Below are 16934 nucleotides of genomic sequence, written 5' to 3' on the forward strand. Positions count from 1 at the left end.
GGTCTAATCTATCCATGTTATTCTTGAAGCCAAAAAAGGCTAAAGACCTTTCTTTTTTTCTTTTGTCCTATAATCACCCTTCTCTTTAACCATCACTCTCTCTTCTGCTAGACATGAGACTACAAATTTGCTGACATAAAAGAATTTGTCCTCTAACTGCTTTCATTATCATTATAAAACTACAATATTTGTTAAAAACTAATTTGAAACCGTTTTACAACAAAATTTTCAAAACCCAGCCTAAATTAGGTGAAGCAATGATATCATTTAATCAGCTATATGCCTAGGTATGTTTTGTTAATCTATTACCTAGATGAGGAGTTTATGTTTCAAGCAAAATGTAATACGTGTATCGATGTCTGCAACTTCCCTGGAAATGCATCAACAAATAAGATGGGTTGATGTCTGGGTAAAAGGATAAATAAGTGATAAAGCAAAAACAGCAAAATGTTAACAACTTTAGAACCTTGGAGGTGGCTATACGGGTGCTGACTGTGACATTTTTTCAACTTTTCTATATCTTTGAAATTTTTCACAATAAATTGTTGGGGAAAATGTAATCACATTTGAAACCTGTTTTAAACGGCAAGGGAGAAATGTCCAAATCCCACAGAATTCTGCAAAATCCAATAGGGAAGATTTTTGCAGCTTCTGTTTGTTGAGCTGAGGAGGAAAAACAAAAAAGATTACCGTAATCCCTTTACCTGTCTACCTCCAGAAAAGTACAAAAAATTTACACTCTTATTGAGAAATAATGGCAGGTGAAAGGTTTGTTTGTTTGTTAAGAATGCTATGTGGTGAAACTAAGTTCCTCTGGCTACATTTTGAAGCTTAAAAACAAATTATTACTGTTATTTCAGGCAATGTTTCACTTCCTTGATTACCCAGAATAACTTTATTTTCAATATAGATATATTTCCTGAAAGGAGATAAACCACACCTTCTTCAGATTACTTAATCATCCTTTTTGACAGTGTCCTTGCACTGTGAATCTACCTGAAATCATTATTTTTTTAAATCTGAAAACAAAAAACACAAATGATCAACACATTGGAAAATGTGTTTACCTACTCAATAGCATGCATATGAACTATATGTTTTTTGTGTTGCAAGCCTTTCAATACAAATGACGTTCTAAAGTGGCATGAGACAGGCATATTTATATTTGATATTCCATTAATGATTTTTTGGTAGTTATTTAAAACATACTACCCTCTGTATTAATAAAGATGGAAAAATACATAGCTCAGCTACTAGTGGATAATCATGATTTATTCAACAAACATTTATTTAATACGTACTATGTGCAAGGGATAGTGCTAAACCTTAACGATGAGAATACAAATAAGATGCAGTCCCCGAATTAACTAAATCAATAGTTTGGTAAAGAAGAAATACAAATGAACAAATATAAAATCTCATAAATTGGTTAGTAAGTATATGTAGAGTAATACTGTAATGAAGAGGAGAGACCTAAATTAGCTTAGGGGGGTGAGGGCCTCTGGGAAGGCTTCCTGAACTTGGTCTTAAAGAATGGGTATTAGTGATCTAGGCAGGAGAGAATGGGAGACAATATTCTATGATGAGGCAGCAGCGTAGAGGAACAAAGCAGCATGTTGTGGGCAGAGAACTACAACCAATTCAGTATTGCTGGAGAGAAAGCTCACGGTATGGAGTGGAGAGAGATGATGCTAAAAAGGTAGGCAGTGGCCACACCACGAATGACCTTGTGGGGTATGTTAACAAACCTGGACTGTCTCTTGGCCTCAGAAGGATCTAGAAGGGGTGTAATATTTTCAGATTGTTTATTAACTATAACTCTCTGACCCCCTTGAGTGAAGGAGACATGATTATCAGCTACAAGAGTGACAAAATGAGGACCTGAGAATCAAGATGGTGATAGAGGGTATGGTTTCCATTGAGATACACAAGCAGACACGACACACTGGATGTGGGGGTGACTCCCAAGTGTCTGGCTGGGGTTAATCTGTTGATGACAATACTCTCCTCACCCACCGCCCCCCGCCCCCCCATCCAAGTAGATAATATGGAAAGAAAAGCAAAATTGAAAGGGAAGGTGATGGATTAAACCTTGGATGTGTTGAATATGCCTCCAGGTTATCTATGTTAAGATTTCCAGCAGAACGTTAACATGAAGCCAAGAGGGAGGAAGTCTGGATAGGAGGCCGAAATTTGAATCTGCAAAATATTAGCGATACTAGGAATTCTGAGTGAACAGCCAGTTTTTGTGAGGTTTTGTTTGTTTTACTTAAGCCATTCTAATAGGTGGGTTGTGGTAGCTCATTGTGATTTAAATGTTTATTTCCCTAATGTCTAATGATGTTTAGGATCTTTTTTTGTTTAAGATCTTTTAAAATAATTATTTGTTATTTGTCTATCGTCTTTGGTGTCTATTCAAATCTTTTGCCCATTTTTAAACAACGAGCTGTTTTGTTATTGCTTTTTGAGTGCTCCTTATATATTCTCCATACAAGTCCTTCACCAGATACATGCTTTGTAAATATTTTCAGTATGTGGCTTCAACAGTTTTTTGAAGAGCATAAATTTTTACTTTGTTGAAGTCCAATTTATCAATTTTTTTTCATCATGCTTTTGGTCTAAGAAATATTTGCCTAAATAAGGTCACAAATATTTCCTCCTATGTTTTCTTCCGGTATAGGTTTAGGTTTTCCATTTACATCTATGATCCATTTTGAGTTTTTTGGGGTGTGTATGTGGTGTGAGGAATAGATCAACGTAATGAGAGGGGATAAAACCAGACATGAAGAGTTTATAGATAGGAAGTGCAAAAAGGTGGATGGAACCTGGGAATGAAAAAAAGCCAAGGTTCAAGGAAGCGGAGTTGGGCATTGTCGGGGAGGCAACAGGAAAATTCTGAGTAACCAACACTGCCTGCTAAGAAAAGCAATGACAGCTGTTTTTTTTTTTTTAACTTGGATGAGGTCACCTTGGGAAGAGCATTTTCAGTCAAAACAAATCTTCCTTATTCCTAATTACATGTAACCATCAGCTTCATAAGAATTCCCCCGGCAGAAACACTTGAGAGGTCTGAAATCCCGGAGCACTATTAAAGGTCACTTCTTTAAGTACAGGAAGGTCTGGGATTCCTGACACTGAGGGTGACTGAAGCATCCTTGGGGCACTCCAGGCATAAGGTCTTGGGGACAAACCCGAGGAGTCACTGCCTCGTTGGGAAATCAGAAGCACACTCACTGCTGGGTTTGCCAACCTGACGCTTCACCAGGAAGACACCTAGTTGAACTGCAGGAGGATGAGAAGGCTGGAATTAAAATCTTCTCACTCGGCCAAATCCGGGGACAAATCAGGAAAATCCTTTCCAGCCCTCCCAGTTTCTGGAGAGGAGGAGTAGGGCGCAGGGCTCCCTCCCGACTCTCTCCCACGTGGCTCCTCTCGGGCGAAGAGCTACTGCACTTACCCAGGCTTAGGAAGCGGGTGTTTAAGCCATGGGTTAGAGGGCTCGTAAGCACGCCCGGTCCTTTCCCTGAGGCTATGAAACGGTGGCTCCACGGACTCCTCTCGGCCGACTGACCTTTCGCCGCCCTGCCCCAGCAGCAGGGGTGTTTCTACCAGTGGAGCCGGGGTCTGGTCTCCACAGCCCAGTAGCCCGCTAGCCCGGCCCCCTCCCGCTAGTCGTAAAGTGCAGTAAAGGCACCAGTATTTTGCGGCACCGTAGGTGAGGCCGGCGGCGTGGGCCCTTGCTCTGCACGGAGCCGGCGCTTTGGCAGTTCCTTTTAAGGAAAGGTGGTAGTTAAGACTTTGTAAAGGCCAGGGAACTAGCTACGATTCTCTCAGCGGGTAATTGGCTGCTCCTAGGTTTGTGTAACAAGCGGCAAAACTGGTAGAGTTATTTAAAACCTCTTATCTCAGTCCTTAAGCGTGACATAAGGTTCCCAAACCCCTCCTTGTGACTTGCCGCTTCTCTTGTACTACTTTGGTTGTCATCTTCGTGTTCATCACTAGATTTTAGATGTCCTCGGTGTAACTGACGGTTTTTCTGTCCACTTCGTCTTGCAGTCTCTCTTCTCCTGAAGTTTGAAATGCTTTATCTCATCGGCTTGGGCCTGGGAGATGCCAAGGACATCACAGTCAAGGGCCTGGAAGTTGTTAGACGCTGCAGTCGCGTGTATCTGGAAGCCTACACCTCAGTCCTGACTGTAGGGCAGGAAGCTTTGGTAGGTGCTGAGCGTTCCCCAGCCTCCTGGGAAGAAAGCTATCTAACATCTGATTTTCATACACTAAGCTGAACAGAATTTTCAGGTCTGCTTGTTTAAACCCTTTGAAACGCATCCCTTGTTCATTAATGATCTGAGGAGCAGAAGAATGGAAATTATACACCAACCAAGTGACTTGGAAAATGAAAGGGTGCTTTGTCCTATTTTACAAGTCTAATTTTGTGGCTTTCTCCAGTAAATAGGAAAGCTGTTTTATACTCTTGGGGGCTAGTTATCAAAACCCCTTATTTCATGAGGTAGTCAAGAAATCCTTTCTGAGTTGAGTGTTAATGAGGTGCTCACACAGCCTTAATGAGTTGGTTATATATATTCAAAAACCAAGCTGAAAGCTTCCCCCTTTGAAGTATGTCCATAGGGAATGGTGATTGCCTTTTTGTTATCATATCCAGAGAGATCTTATCTTAAATAGACTGTCTCCCAATAAGGCTTATACTGATATACTTGTATATATTGAGTGAGCCTGGACTTAATATATACAAATGTATGAGTATACACTTACATGAGTATACACTAAGTAACCAAAGTATTTGTTAGTATATTATACATTTAGTTGGCCCTCATAAGGGCCCAGTAAATTTGGGGGAAGGGTCAACTTCAGGTTCATTGTCAAACTCTAAGTAGAATGTAAATCAAAAGATTAATACATATGTTATGGGAGGAGGGAGCAGATTTTTAGAATTGTCATGTCTTCCAAACAAAAAATAGACTTAAAATTTTTAGGCCTCAGATTACTTAAAAATCTTATAGAAGGAATTAAGAACTGCTACTTGAATTGGCCATGCATTTAAATAAAAGTTGTGTGTAAAGACCAACTTTGATATAAACATATACGTGGAGAGAGAGAGAAAATGTCTTGCTCTGTTGCCCAGGCTGGGGTGCAATGGTACGATCATGGCTCACTGCAGCCTCAACCTCCTGGGCTCAAGTATCCTCCCACCTCAACCTCTGGAGTAGCTGGGACTACAGGTGGGTGCCATCATGCCCAGCTAACTTTTTGGTATTTTTTGTAGAGACAGGGTTTTGCCACATTTCCCGGGCTGGTCACAGGTTCCTGGACTCTAGCGATCTGCCCGCCTCAGCCTCCTAAAGTGCTGGGATTGTATAGGCACGAGCAACCACACCCAGCCTAAGGCCAGCTTTGATTTAAAAAACATTTTTTTTTCTCATTTTTTCACTCTTAGGATAGAACCAAAATATCTAAGCTCAAAATGATGGAAATGTGCATCTCTAATCAGTGATTAAGGAAAAGTAAAAGGAACTTAACACCTTCAAGAAAAGAGAGACAAATAACAAAACAGCAGTTTGATAGAATGAGATATCAGGGGATGGCATAGAGGAAAGTTTGGATATAGTTTTATCTTTGCTTTGTTACATGTTAATATGACCTTGAACAAGTCCTTTAACTTTAGTGTCTTTTTTAAATGGGGTAAAAAACACCTACTTTAGGTGTTCAGCATAGTTCTTAGCATAGGTTCTTAACTATGGTATGTGACACAAAAGTGTTCAGAAATAGAAATTGTCAATGTTCACATTTCCAAACTTCTCTGAACTTCAGTTTCTTCATTTGTCAAGTGGCAATTACCAGTTGGAGGGTTATGTAGTGTTTTATTGAGATGATGTATATGAAAGTGCTTTGTAAATTTTCAGTGCTAGCTAAATGTTAATTTTGGCTGCTGTTATTTTGTAAAGTATTTTTTTCCAAAGACAAAACTTCTGGAGTTATTACTTACAGAGTCAAGACCTGAAGCTGGACCCAGCCTTACCTACAGTAAATTATGTGTACTTTGTTAAGGTGCTGGAATATCTGTTTCTCCACAGTAATAAGTACTGACATTTATAGAACAGTTACAGAACAGTTACTGTGCACTGTTTTAAATGCTTTACATGTAGATTAGGATTATTATTCTAATAACTGTTCATTTTGCAGGGATAGAGAAGTTAACAAACTTGCCCAAGTTCATGCAGATAGTGAATGATAGAGCCAGGAGATGAACTAAAGCAGTCCTGAGTTGAAGTCTGCCACTCTTTTTATTATTATTATTATTTCTTATTTTTTGTTTTTATTTTGAGACGGAGTCTCACTCTGTTGCCCAGGCTGGAATGCAGTGGTGTGATCTCGGCCCCCTGCAACCTCTGCCTCTTGGGTTCAAGCAATTCTTCTGTCACAGCCTTCTGAGTAGCTGGGATTACTCAGAAGTAGCTGGGATTACGCAGTAGTAGTGTGCCATTGTGCCCGGCTAATTTTTGTATTTTTAGTAGAGATGAGATTTCACCATGTTGGCCAGGCTGGTCTCGAACTCCTGACCTCAGGTGATCCACCTGCCTCGTCCTCCAAAGTGCTGTGATTATAGGTGAGAGCCACTGCGCTCGGCCGAGGTCTACCACTCTTGACCTCTACACTGTACTATGTCTCTGTATTCTTAAGGATAGATAATAGCTATACAAAGTGTAACTTCACAGAACACCTACAGAGAAGGTAGGATTCAAGCAAAATGGTCAATGCTGGATCATGCCCTGCTTAATAATTTGTTCATGTACTCATTTGTTTGACAGATGTTATTGCGTACCAGATACCGTTGTACTACAGCAATCCTTGTAACTTTTAATAACTCACTCAAAGTTCTCAGTATGTAAGAAACCGTATTATTTATCTATGCATCCAGTTTTACTCCATTTGAATTACTTATTATTTCTCAGGAAATCAGTTTTAAGATTCATGATCCTTCATTCTGTACTGGCTGACGAGATGAAAAAAAAGAAAAGGATTCATGATCTTGCATAATAGTCTGTAACCACTATCAGATGACTACTAGTTTACTAGCTCACTCTCTACTGGATTTGTTCTCTAGAGTTGAGCTGCAGGGAATTAAATCACAAAGCAGTTTATTTGCAAACTTCCTACATATTTAGAATTCAGTTATTGCTCCTGCAACTCTGCCTTTTTAGCAGAAACTAAGGAATATAGTTTTAAATTAGTATCTTCTGCATTTATGTAGGAATGTTCACTGGTTCTGTAAACAGCTAATTTTCTATTGTTTCTCATTGGTGCTGCCTTTTTTTTCTAGCTGAGTTGCCATATGTTTAACCATTGAAAATTTAATAAAAGCTAAACCACCATGTTTGTTTAAACTTATTGTTTAATATATTTATTCTGTATTACATCATGTTTCTGAAGTAGGGCTCATGTGTACATATTCCGTATTCATCCTACAGTGTTCTACTTGGCCTTTAGAGCCAAATTTAGAAATAAATTTAAAATGCAAAAAGCCTCAGATGTTAAGAGGTCCGCCTCCTTTGAGATATTAAGACAGCCCCAAATACAGAGTTTAATTCCAACATGATATAAAATACTGGCTTACTGATGAGTTGTACTGAATGATCTGTGTTTGGGTGGTTGCCAAGATATGCACCATTCCCAAACAAAGAGTGTGTGTGTGTGTATGTGTGTTAGAATGGTCACCTGCTGTCTCTTTATCTTGTTATTGGACTTGTATCTGTAGGAAGAGTTTTATGGAAGAAAATTGATTCTTGCTGATAGAGAAGAAGTGGAACAAGAAGCAGATAATATTTTAAAGGATGCTGATATCAGTGATGTTGCATTCCTTGTGGTTGGTGATCCATTTGGGTAAGTCAAGGCAGATATTTTGAGTTTTTAACTCATTTACTTTTTTTTAATCAGTAAGAATTATTCTATTGCACTTAAAACTTTTACCTGCCAGGTCCTGATAAGGAACTCTGTTTACTTAAGGTCTATCTAAAATGTCATAGTTTAAACTTTCATGATCTTTGAGATTAATGAAGAAAAGCTAGTTGGTAAATATATCATCATATGTATCACTACATTATCAAGTGTCAACTCTAAAGTTTGTATCATTGCTTCTGCTGTTTTAGAAGGTCATGTAGGGCAACAAATGCCTTAACTGGTATATCATTTTTAAATAGTTCATTACATTATCAAAAGTCATGCCTGCCATTTGCTGCTGATAATTTCAAGCATCTTCGACTTCTTTTGTCCTAGGTTTTTTTTTTTCCTTTTGTAATCATCTACTATTTGGCAATACTGCCGTCACTTTGCTTGCCTTGAATTTATCGTTTATCAAGTCTCTGATTTCAATTTCTTATATCCATTGGGAACCCTGTTCTTTGTCATTACCACAAAGATGGGCATCTACTGCCTAGTCAAGCATCATCAATCTCTAATGTCAAGCCAAACAGAAGAGTTCTTTGTCTACAGCTAGTTACCTAAGATTTATATCACAGATTTAAGGAACATAAGGACCATGTAAGACCTTGGAGGGGACTAGGAATTTAATTTAAATACAGTGGTAAACTTTTGCAGGATTCAAAGCAGGAAAAGTCAAAATCTGATTAGCATTAAAAGGTCACTTTAAATGCTTAGGTAAATGGATTTTAGGGAGGCAAGAACGTTTTTGGTGGAAAAGAGAAAAAGATGGGAACATATTTAGAAGAAGAATGCCAAGATGAATGTGGTGGATAAGGAAAAGGAAAGGAGTAAATCTGATTCCCAGGATTCTAGCTTTATAAATGAGTGGTTGGTAGTGTCACTTGAAAACTGGTAGAGAACAGAATTTGGAGAAACAGGAATTGGTTATGGAAATATGTTAACTTTGAGATGTCAAGTAGGCAGTTAGCTGCTGCTAGAGCTTGGGATGGGAGGTCATCCTAGATAAATGGCTTTTGAAGTCATCAGTATGTTTATGGTGTTTAAAGCTGGAGGAATGGATAGAATCAGCTTAGGAGAGAAGAGTGGGAAAAGAGGACCTAGGATAGCCCTGGGAAACCTTGGAATTTCATCGTGTACCTGGAGCCAGAGGAGGAGGGAGAAAAAGCAAGAGAGTATGTTGTCACAGAAGCCAGGAAAAGAGACTATTCAAAAAGGAAAGACTGAATAGCTTCAATATAATACTGAAAGTTTGACTGTAAGATGAGGACAGAAATATGTGTCTGAATTTAAAGACATGATGTTTGGAGTTGATTAGTGGTGGTTTTATGGAGGAGTTGGAACCTGAGCTGGGCTGGATAGGGTTCAACAGATGGAGATTATGGGGTGGGCCAGGAGAAAGGTAGAAGGAAGAATGCTCATATAAGTGAAAAAACTGAGGCACAGAGAAAGTACCTTGATGTAATTAATTGCTCCCATGCTCAAAAACCTTCAGTGACTTCTCATGGCCTTAAATCTTGAAGTCTTTCTTTTTTCTCTAGCTACTCTTTAACTGCTATGCTAGAACCAAATGGTACAACTTTCCATTTCATAAGTGTTTTATAATATTCTTCCCCTATTTCTTTGCTCAAGCTTTTTCCTTAAAACAGTTCTTCTCAGTTCCTGATTATATCTAATTGTACTATAAAATTAGTATACAGCTCAGATGCTACCTCTTTCATTCCTGTTTTATTCCGGAGTGCCTTTTTTTTTTTTTTTTTTTCCATTTAGACTCCTTTAATTTGCCCTTTCTTAGTGATTCATCATATATAGCCTTGTATTTAAATTCAGATTTAAGGAATATTTACTGTACTGCAGTTATTTTTTATTTACCAGCAGATTATAGTTAGGATATGATAGTTGGAAATGGCATGGTAGGGAATTTGTAATTTTAATTGGAATTTGAGTGGATTAAATGGAGGAGAAATCAGGTAAGGAATATAGAATGCAGCCAGGCACTGAAATTCTTAGATATGAGCAAAAAATATCCCTTATTTAATTTTAAGACCCCTTCTTATTTAAATAAAATATATAAAAAGAAGATTGTTTAAGATGCTGAATCTTAAATTTTTTTTCAGTACTTTTAAAATGGTAAAATGACACATGACAAAATGTGTCATTTTAACCATTTTAGTGTACAGTTCAGTGGCATACTAAGTACATTCACATTGTTGTGCAACTATCACCACTGTCCATCTCCAACAATATGAAGTTCTTGAAGACAGTTTAAAGTCATAGTTAAGTAAGTTCATGTAGTCTCATCTTTGTTCTTTTACCCAGGTTATTGAAAGGAATATGGAAATAGATCACACAAAGAAAGTAAATGAGTCTAAAAAAATATACTAAATCAATAGAACTTAATCACTGTGAGAGTTGACAATCTCAAACATTCTATCCCTAAATCTCTGCATAAGAAGTCTTTATTAAACACACTGTTTCTAATGATGGTTCTGTTTTATTATTCCATTCTGTATTTCAATATGCTCTGTAACTATAATATTATAATGAATACAAAATTTTTATCCCTATGTTGTATGCCTTTTCCTTAGTGGCATACATATACAGATAATATGTCCTGATGTAGGCTGTTTGACTGCTTCCATTCCACGTAATGAATGTGAACAGTGCTTGGCACCTAATAACTATAAAATCAATGGCAGCATTATTATTATTAGTCTATTTTTCTTCAATATAAATAAAGCTGTCACATATAAATTTACGTATATGATACCTTCTTCCCTCCCACTTCTTTATCCCCATATTTTAGATTGTTTCCTTATGGTAGATCCTCCAAAATAGATTTTTAGGAATAAAATATCAAAAGGTGTGGACATGGACATTTTCTAGAATAAAGCATATCGTCAATTATTTTTCAAAAGGATAGTGCCAAGTGTTAGTGCTTCCATAGTTCATGAAAACGTCATTTTCACTATATCATTGCAAACATTACTGAATTTCTGGCCCACCAGCCACACTTATGTCAAAAAGGGAGACATTATAAAATTTAAAACAAACATATGAGCCGGCGCGGTGGCTCACGCCTGTAATCCCAGCACTTTGGGAGGCTGAGGCGGGTGGATTGCCCGAGCCCAGGAGTTCGAAACCAGCCTGGGCAACGTGGCGAAACCCCATCTCTACTAAAAATACAAAAAATTAGCCAGGCGTAGTGGCAGACGCCTGTAATCCCAGCTACTCAGGAGGCTGAGGCAGGAGAATTGATTGAACCCGGGAGGCGGAGGTTGCGTGAGCCAAGATCGTGCCACTGCACTCCAGCCTGGGCAATGGAGCAAGACTCTGTCTCAAAAAAAAAAAAAAAAAAAAAAAAAATCAAATTTTGTATATTCAAATCGGTCACCTTTGTGTACTTTATTTTATTGATTCCATTAATCAAAACATTTTTGGATCTCCTTTTTTGAAATTGCCTTTAGAACAATTTCAAGTAACAAGTATGTTATTACAGATTTATTACTATTTCTGAGCATACATACATATACACATACATGATTTTAGATAGAGCCATATACCTAGAAATAGTAAATTTGTTTGTGTGTATATGTATGTGTCTACTCATTTTAAATAAACTTGTGATAGAGATGTAATTTTGAACCAGTTTTCAAAGAAAACTGATTTAGTTTTCTTTACTCTTAATGTTAAGTAGTGAGATTCTGTTGAAGGTGATATTAAAAACAATTCTTTATAATTGACATTCATGTTATTTTTTAAAAGCTTATTTGAAATCAAATTAATGATATTTTTCATACCAGTTTTATTTTATGTATGTGATTAAAAACAGGCTTCCCTGGTGGGCATTTGTTAATATATATCTGACTGCTCCATGGAGTAAAAGCCCTTTATCTTCCTACTTGGTATGCATTGACCAGTCCACAGGTTCTGCTTGTTTGCATGTGGTTTCTCAGACATGCTAATGTTGCTTTACCCAGTAGGGCCTGGAATTTTTATCAGGAGGGAAAAAGGCCTTTAAAATGCAGTTCTAAATTGATAAGGGGTTACATTTCACTGTGTCCATGTTTATATTTATCTATAGTCTCTCTTTACTCCAGTCTACCTACTTAGAATCTTGAGATTTTATCTTAAAAAAGGAAAGGCAACAGGTCAAATATGCACACATATGTACATACGCATACCCACGTCCTAATTATACACAGTAACCAAATGAAAACAGTTATAAATAAAATGACTGCTGGACAGATATAAAATCCAATATCATATGAGATAGGACTCTCATATAAAGACTGAGTGACAAGCTGTGAAAATTTATGTACAGGCATACCTTGTTTTATTGTGTTTTGCTTTATTTCATTCCACATACATTGCATTTTTTAAAAATTGAAGGTTTGTGGCAACTTTGCATTGAGCAATCCTATTGGTGCCATTTTTTCCTGACAGCATGTTCTCACTTCCTGTCTCTGTGTTACATTTTGGTAATTATTGTGATATTTCAAGCTTTTTCATTACTACATCTGTTAATGATGATTTGTGATCAGTGATCTTTGATGTTACTGTTGTACTTTGGGTTGCCACAAACCAAGCGCATATAAAATGGCGAACTTAATTGATAAATGTTGTGTGTGTTCTGACTGCTCCCCACCAACCAGCCATTCCCCCAACTCTCTCTCTCTCTTCTTGGGCCTCCCTTTTACCAGAGACCCAACAATACTGAAGTTAGGTCAATTAATAACCCTACGATGGCCTCAAAGTGTTCAAGTGAAAGAGTCAAGTGTCTCTCACTTTGAATCAAAAGCTAGAAATGAGGAAGGCATATAAAAAGCCAAGAGGCTGGGTGTGGTGGCTCACACCTGTAATCCCAGCACTTTGGGAGGCTGAGGTGGGCGGATCACCTCAAGTCAGGAGTTCAAGACCAGCCTGGCCAACATGACGAAACCCCGTCTCTACCAAAAAATACAAAAATTAGCTGGGCGTGGTGGTGGGTGCCTGTAATCCCAGCTACCTGGGAGGCTGAGGCAGGGACAATTGCTTGAACCCAGGAGGTGGAGGTTGCAGTGAGCCGAGATCACGCTACTGCACTCCAGCCTGGGTGACATAGTGGGATTCCGTGTCAAAAAAAAAAAAAAAGAAAAAGGAAAGCCAAGATAGGCTGAAAACTAGGCCTTTTTCATCAAACAGCCAAGTTATGTATGCAAAGGAAAAGTTCTTTGTTTTGAGAAGGAATCTCATTCTGTCGCCCAGGCTGGAGTGCAGTGGCACAATCTCAGCTCACTGCAAGCTCCGCCTCCCAGGTTCACGCCATTCTCCTGCCTCAGCCTCCCGAGTAGCTGGGACTACAGGCACCTGCCACCATGCCCAGCTAACTTTTTGTATTTTTAGTAGAGATGGGGTTTCACCGTGTTGGCCAGGATGGTCTCAATCTCCTGACCTCGTGATCTGTCTGCCTCAGCCTCCCAAACGGCTGGGATTACAGGTGTGAGCCACCGCACCTGGCCGGAAAAGTTCTTAAAGGAAATTAAAAGTGCTACTCTTACGAATGCTCTAATGATAAGGAAGTAAAACAGACTTATTGCTGATAGGGAGAAAGTTTTAGTGTTCTGTATAGAAGATCAAACCTGCCACAATATTCCCTTAAGCTAAAGTCTAATCCAAGGCAAGGCCCAAACTCTCTTCAAGTCTATGAAGGCTGACGGGTGAGGAAGCTGCAGAAAAATAGTTCCAAGCTAGCCGAGGTTGGTTCATGAGGTTTAAGGAAAAAAGTTGTCTCTATAACATAAATGTATGAGCTGTGGAAACAAGTTATCCAGAAGGTCTAGCTAAAATAACTGATGAATCACTACACAGTAGATTTTCAATGTGGATGAAACAGCCTTCTATTGGAAGAGGATGCCTTGTAGGACTTTAATTGCTAGAGAGGAGAAGCGAATGCCGGACTTAAAAGGACTGGCTAACTCTTGGTAGGGCTAATGCAGCTGGTGACTCTAGATTGAAGCCAGTGCTCATATATACAGCCTTATGAAAATCCTAGGTCCTGTAAGAATTATGCTAAATCTATTCTTCCTTTGCATTGTAAGTGGAACAAGAAAACCTGAATGACAGCACATCTGTTTACAGCATGGTTCACTGAATATTTTAAACCCACCCTTGAGACCTACTGCTCAAAAAAATAGATTTCTTTCAAAACATTATTGCTCATTGACAATGCACTTGGTCACCCAAGAGCTCAGGCAGTGTACAAGAAGATTACTATTGTTTTTATGCCTGCTAACCCAACATCTATTCTACAGCTCATGGATCAAGGAGTAATTTTGACTTTCAAGTCTTTCTATCTAAGAAATACATTTTGTGAGGCTGTAGCTGCCCTAGATAGTGATTTCTCTGATGAGTCTGGGCAAAGTAAATTGAAAACCTTCTGGAAAGGCTTCACCATTCTAGATGTCATTTAAAATATTCATGATTCATGAGAAGAGGTAAAAATACCCACATTAATAGGAGTTTGGGAGGGGTCAATTCCAACCCTCATGAATGACTTTGAGGGCTTCAAGACTTCATTGCAGGAAGTAACTGTAGATATGGTAGAAATACCAAGAGAACTAGAATTAGAAGTGGAGCCTGAAGATATGATGGAATTACTTCAATCTTAGGATAAAACTTGAACAGATGAAGAGTGGCTTTTTATGGACAGGCAAAGAAAGTGGTTTCATGAGATGAAATCTATTCTTGATGAAGGTGCTGTGAACATTGTTGAGATGACAACAAAGGATTTAGAATATCACATAAACTTAGTTGATAGATTACTAGCAGGGTTTGAGAAGATTGGCTCCAATTTTGAAAGAGGTTCCACTGTGGGTAAAATGGTATCACACAATGTTGCATGCTACAGAGAAGTCTTTCATGAAAGGAAAAGTCAATCAATGCAGCAGATTTCACTGTTTTATTTTAAGAAATTGCCACAGCCACCCCTATCTTCAGCAACCACCACCCTGATCAGTTAGCAGCCATCAACATGGAGGCAAGACCATCCACTAGCAAAAAGATTACAACTCACTGAAGGCTCAGATGATTGTTGGCATTTTGTAGCAATAAAGTGTTTTTAAACTAAGGTATGCACATTTTCTAGACATAATGCTATTACACACTTAACAGACTACAGTATAGTATAAACATAACTTTTATATGCACTAAGAAACCAAAAAAATTAACGTGGCTGGCTATATTTTGATATTCACTTTATTGTGGTTATCTTGATCCAAACTTGCAATATCTTCATGGTATACCTGTATATTCTGCCTTATATTTTAAATACAAAGACAAAGCCTTCAAAATAGAGCAATGATTCTAGTTGTGCCCTAATTTAGAATTTTAGAGCAGTAATTTTAAGAATTTAAAAGGGCTCTGAGACCAAAGAGCTTAAGAATCGCTGCTCAAGAGTTAAGTCGCTGAGCTTATATTTCATAGATGTCTTTTTCAGGTATTTACAGGACAAAGGGCAAGTAAAGGTCCCTTTCTTAAGTAGCTGCCAAGGCTGCTTTAGGAGTGTTATAGTAGCAACTCAACATTTTGAAGGGCATGTTTAGTCTTGCATTTTCTTGCTAAAAAGCTCAGATGAAAGCCTTATGCAGGTGTGTGGAAGAATTTGAAGAAAGGCAGTGCTCCTGCCTCTTTAATTGACATGAACTCAGGAAATATTATAGCTTTACTGTCTTAAAAGTGTTGTTTGCTTTAATCCAATCTAATCTTTTCTCACTACAGGGCTACAACACACAGTGATCTTGTTCTAAGAGCAACAAAGCTGGGAATTCCTTATAGAGTTATTCACAATGCCTCCATAATGAATGCTGTAGGCTGCTGTGGTTTACAGGTAATGCAACAAAGGAGGTTTTTCAGTGGAATTAAACAAAAATGTTTTATTTTTCCACAAATTGAAAATACATGTATTTTATGAATCATAAAACATACTACTATTTGATACTAGACTACTTAGTATATACATAGACTGAATTTTTTAACACTAATTTTTTTATGCTAGGTTTTCCCCCTTATTGGAATCGAGCGTTTAGATTTAGCTAGAAAATGATTTTAACCTTATATCCAACTTGTACTTACATAAAAAGGAAAATATAAACTAATCCAAATGACGTACTCAGCATTGTCAAGGCCCATGATTTTTCATATAGTATTGTTTTGTGTGCTGTCAAGAGCATTGTGATGCTGCATTTCTTAATAGAATCAGTATAAAAGCTAAAAGCCAGTGATATAGGCTTTTAAACCAGGTTTGCAGTTATTGATGTGTAAAGTTAGTTATTTTTGTGTCCAACAGTCTCGGTTCTGAGGGGTTAGAGTGCCCCACAATTGTTTCCAAGATTTACTTCTTAGCTACTGATACTCATTTTCCAAGCTTGGTGTTTGTATTCTGATGTTCACACATGGATAATCCATGACAACTATGACTGCTGCTTGGCTAACAGTGGTTTTAAGACAACATCAATTATTAAGACACATTCCTATTTTCAGATGTATCATAATAGGAAAACAACGTGCATCTTAGAAGCTGTGAAATAAAGTATTTCCCAGTGTGTCTTCCTGAAACACATAATTTAAAAATAGATATTTTCAAGAAGATACGTTAGCATCAGGCACCAATGCTATGTCTGTAGCTTTAGAGGACTATATTTTCTGTATGACTTGGAGAGAATAGTTCAATTTAATTGACTAATACTGGCTTTTTATGTCAAAATGTTGCCTGTGTTTGTGAAGAACTAGAGAAAAAGTATAAATGATTGACCTGACCTGACAGTATTCACCACTTGCTCTTAGTTGTTATGTTAAATTAGCATGGAATTTTGCTATTTTTTTGGTCCAAAATGCATACTTTTTAAAAAACCTTGCCCATTCAAGTCTTTTTTTCCCATTTTGAAACCCTTTTGAACATTTCTGTGTTGGAGTAAGTTGAATGCTTTTCATAGAACTAT

General features: G+C 37.8%; 1 protein-coding gene and 1 long non-coding RNA gene across 2 annotated transcripts in view; one reads left to right on the forward strand and one right to left on the reverse strand.

Moving 5' to 3' along the window:
• Nucleotides 1–1250: 1250 nt before the first annotated feature.
• LOC134760506 (uncharacterized) lies at nt 1251–3681 on the reverse strand. The gene is made up of 2 exons (XR_010138027.1): nt 3458–3681; nt 1251–3282 (listed from the first exon to the last, which is right to left on the reverse strand). It is a non-coding gene; the product is annotated as an uncharacterized LOC134760506 (long non-coding RNA).
• Nucleotides 3682–4079: 398 nt separating this feature from the next.
• The window catches only part of DPH5 (diphthamide biosynthesis 5), a 35786-nt gene continuing 22931 nt past the window's right edge, over nt 4080–16934 (forward strand). The window contains exons 1-3 of the mRNA XM_002810549.6: nt 4080–4214; nt 7775–7899; nt 15715–15823. Coding sequence (XP_002810595.3) covers nt 4080–4214; nt 7775–7899; nt 15715–15823 — 369 coding nt within the window. The remainder of the gene's footprint in view (nt 4215–7774; nt 7900–15714; nt 15824–16934) is intronic.

This window comes from Pongo abelii, chromosome 1 (genome assembly GCF_028885655.2).
Source record: "Pongo abelii isolate AG06213 chromosome 1, NHGRI_mPonAbe1-v2.0_pri, whole genome shotgun sequence".
In the NCBI taxonomy this organism is placed as follows: domain Eukaryota; kingdom Metazoa; phylum Chordata; class Mammalia; order Primates; family Hominidae; genus Pongo; species Pongo abelii.